This window comes from Phalaenopsis equestris, unplaced genomic scaffold, assembly GCF_001263595.1.
Source record: "Phalaenopsis equestris unplaced genomic scaffold, ASM126359v1 Scaffold184593, whole genome shotgun sequence".
NCBI classification, from domain to species: domain Eukaryota; kingdom Viridiplantae; phylum Streptophyta; class Magnoliopsida; order Asparagales; family Orchidaceae; genus Phalaenopsis; species Phalaenopsis equestris.
This window is the reverse complement of record NW_018204542.1, coordinates 1-605: the sequence shown is the minus strand read 5'-3', so window position 1 is coordinate 605 and position 605 is coordinate 1. Positions and strand designations below refer to the sequence as shown.

Below are 605 nucleotides of genomic sequence, written 5' to 3'. Positions count from 1 at the left end.
AACAATCAGAGGAAAATTTTGTTTCCAGTCATGTCTGTCAAGTAGGAAGTGATCGAAGAAGACACCCTTTTCCAATCGCAAAGGCCACGATGGTAGAATGATTTCTAGTGAAGAAGTACTTCTTCCCAAGTTCCAGATTCCAATCCTCTCTCTCCGACACCTGCTCGAACCCAACCTTCTTCAATCGCCTCTTCGCCTCATCTAACAACACGCAACAGATGCTCGCTTACTGACTCTCTTTCCCGAAAAAAACCAGAGAAATCGAAACGAGAAAAATATAGAGAAAAAACATAAGAGCGTGGTTCCGTGTTTCAGGGTTATCATTACCAACGGCATGGAAGGCAGTTGGAGATGCGTTGAGGAAATCAATGAGTTCAGTAGCCACTGGATCGACGGCGGCCATGCCGGTGCTCTAATCTCACGACTTCGATTTAGGTGTGCGCGATTTTACTCGCCCGACCGCAAGAAAAATGCTCGGCAGAGTTTGCGTTGCGTGCCGTGTGATTCTGGACGGCGGGCGAAAAACAGCTACGTATTTAAATTTCCGTAACAGTTTTCACTTTAATATTGTGGTAATTCGGGTAACATATTCTCTTTATATATAT

At 44.6% G+C, this 605-nt stretch overlaps 1 protein-coding gene across 1 annotated transcript; it reads right to left on the bottom strand.

Annotated features, from left to right (window-relative positions):
• Window positions 1-31: 31 nt before the first annotated feature.
• On the bottom strand, window positions 32-535 carry LOC110034348 (probable aspartyl aminopeptidase). The gene is made up of 2 exons (XM_020738619.1): window positions 328-535; window positions 32-201 (listed from the first exon to the last, which is right to left on the bottom strand). Exons 1-2 carry the CDS (start codon window positions 401-403, stop codon window positions 38-40), a joined length of 240 nt encoding a protein of 79 aa, XP_020594278.1. The 5' UTR covers window positions 404-535; the 3' UTR covers window positions 32-37.
• Between the last annotated feature and the right edge of the window lie 70 nt (window positions 536-605).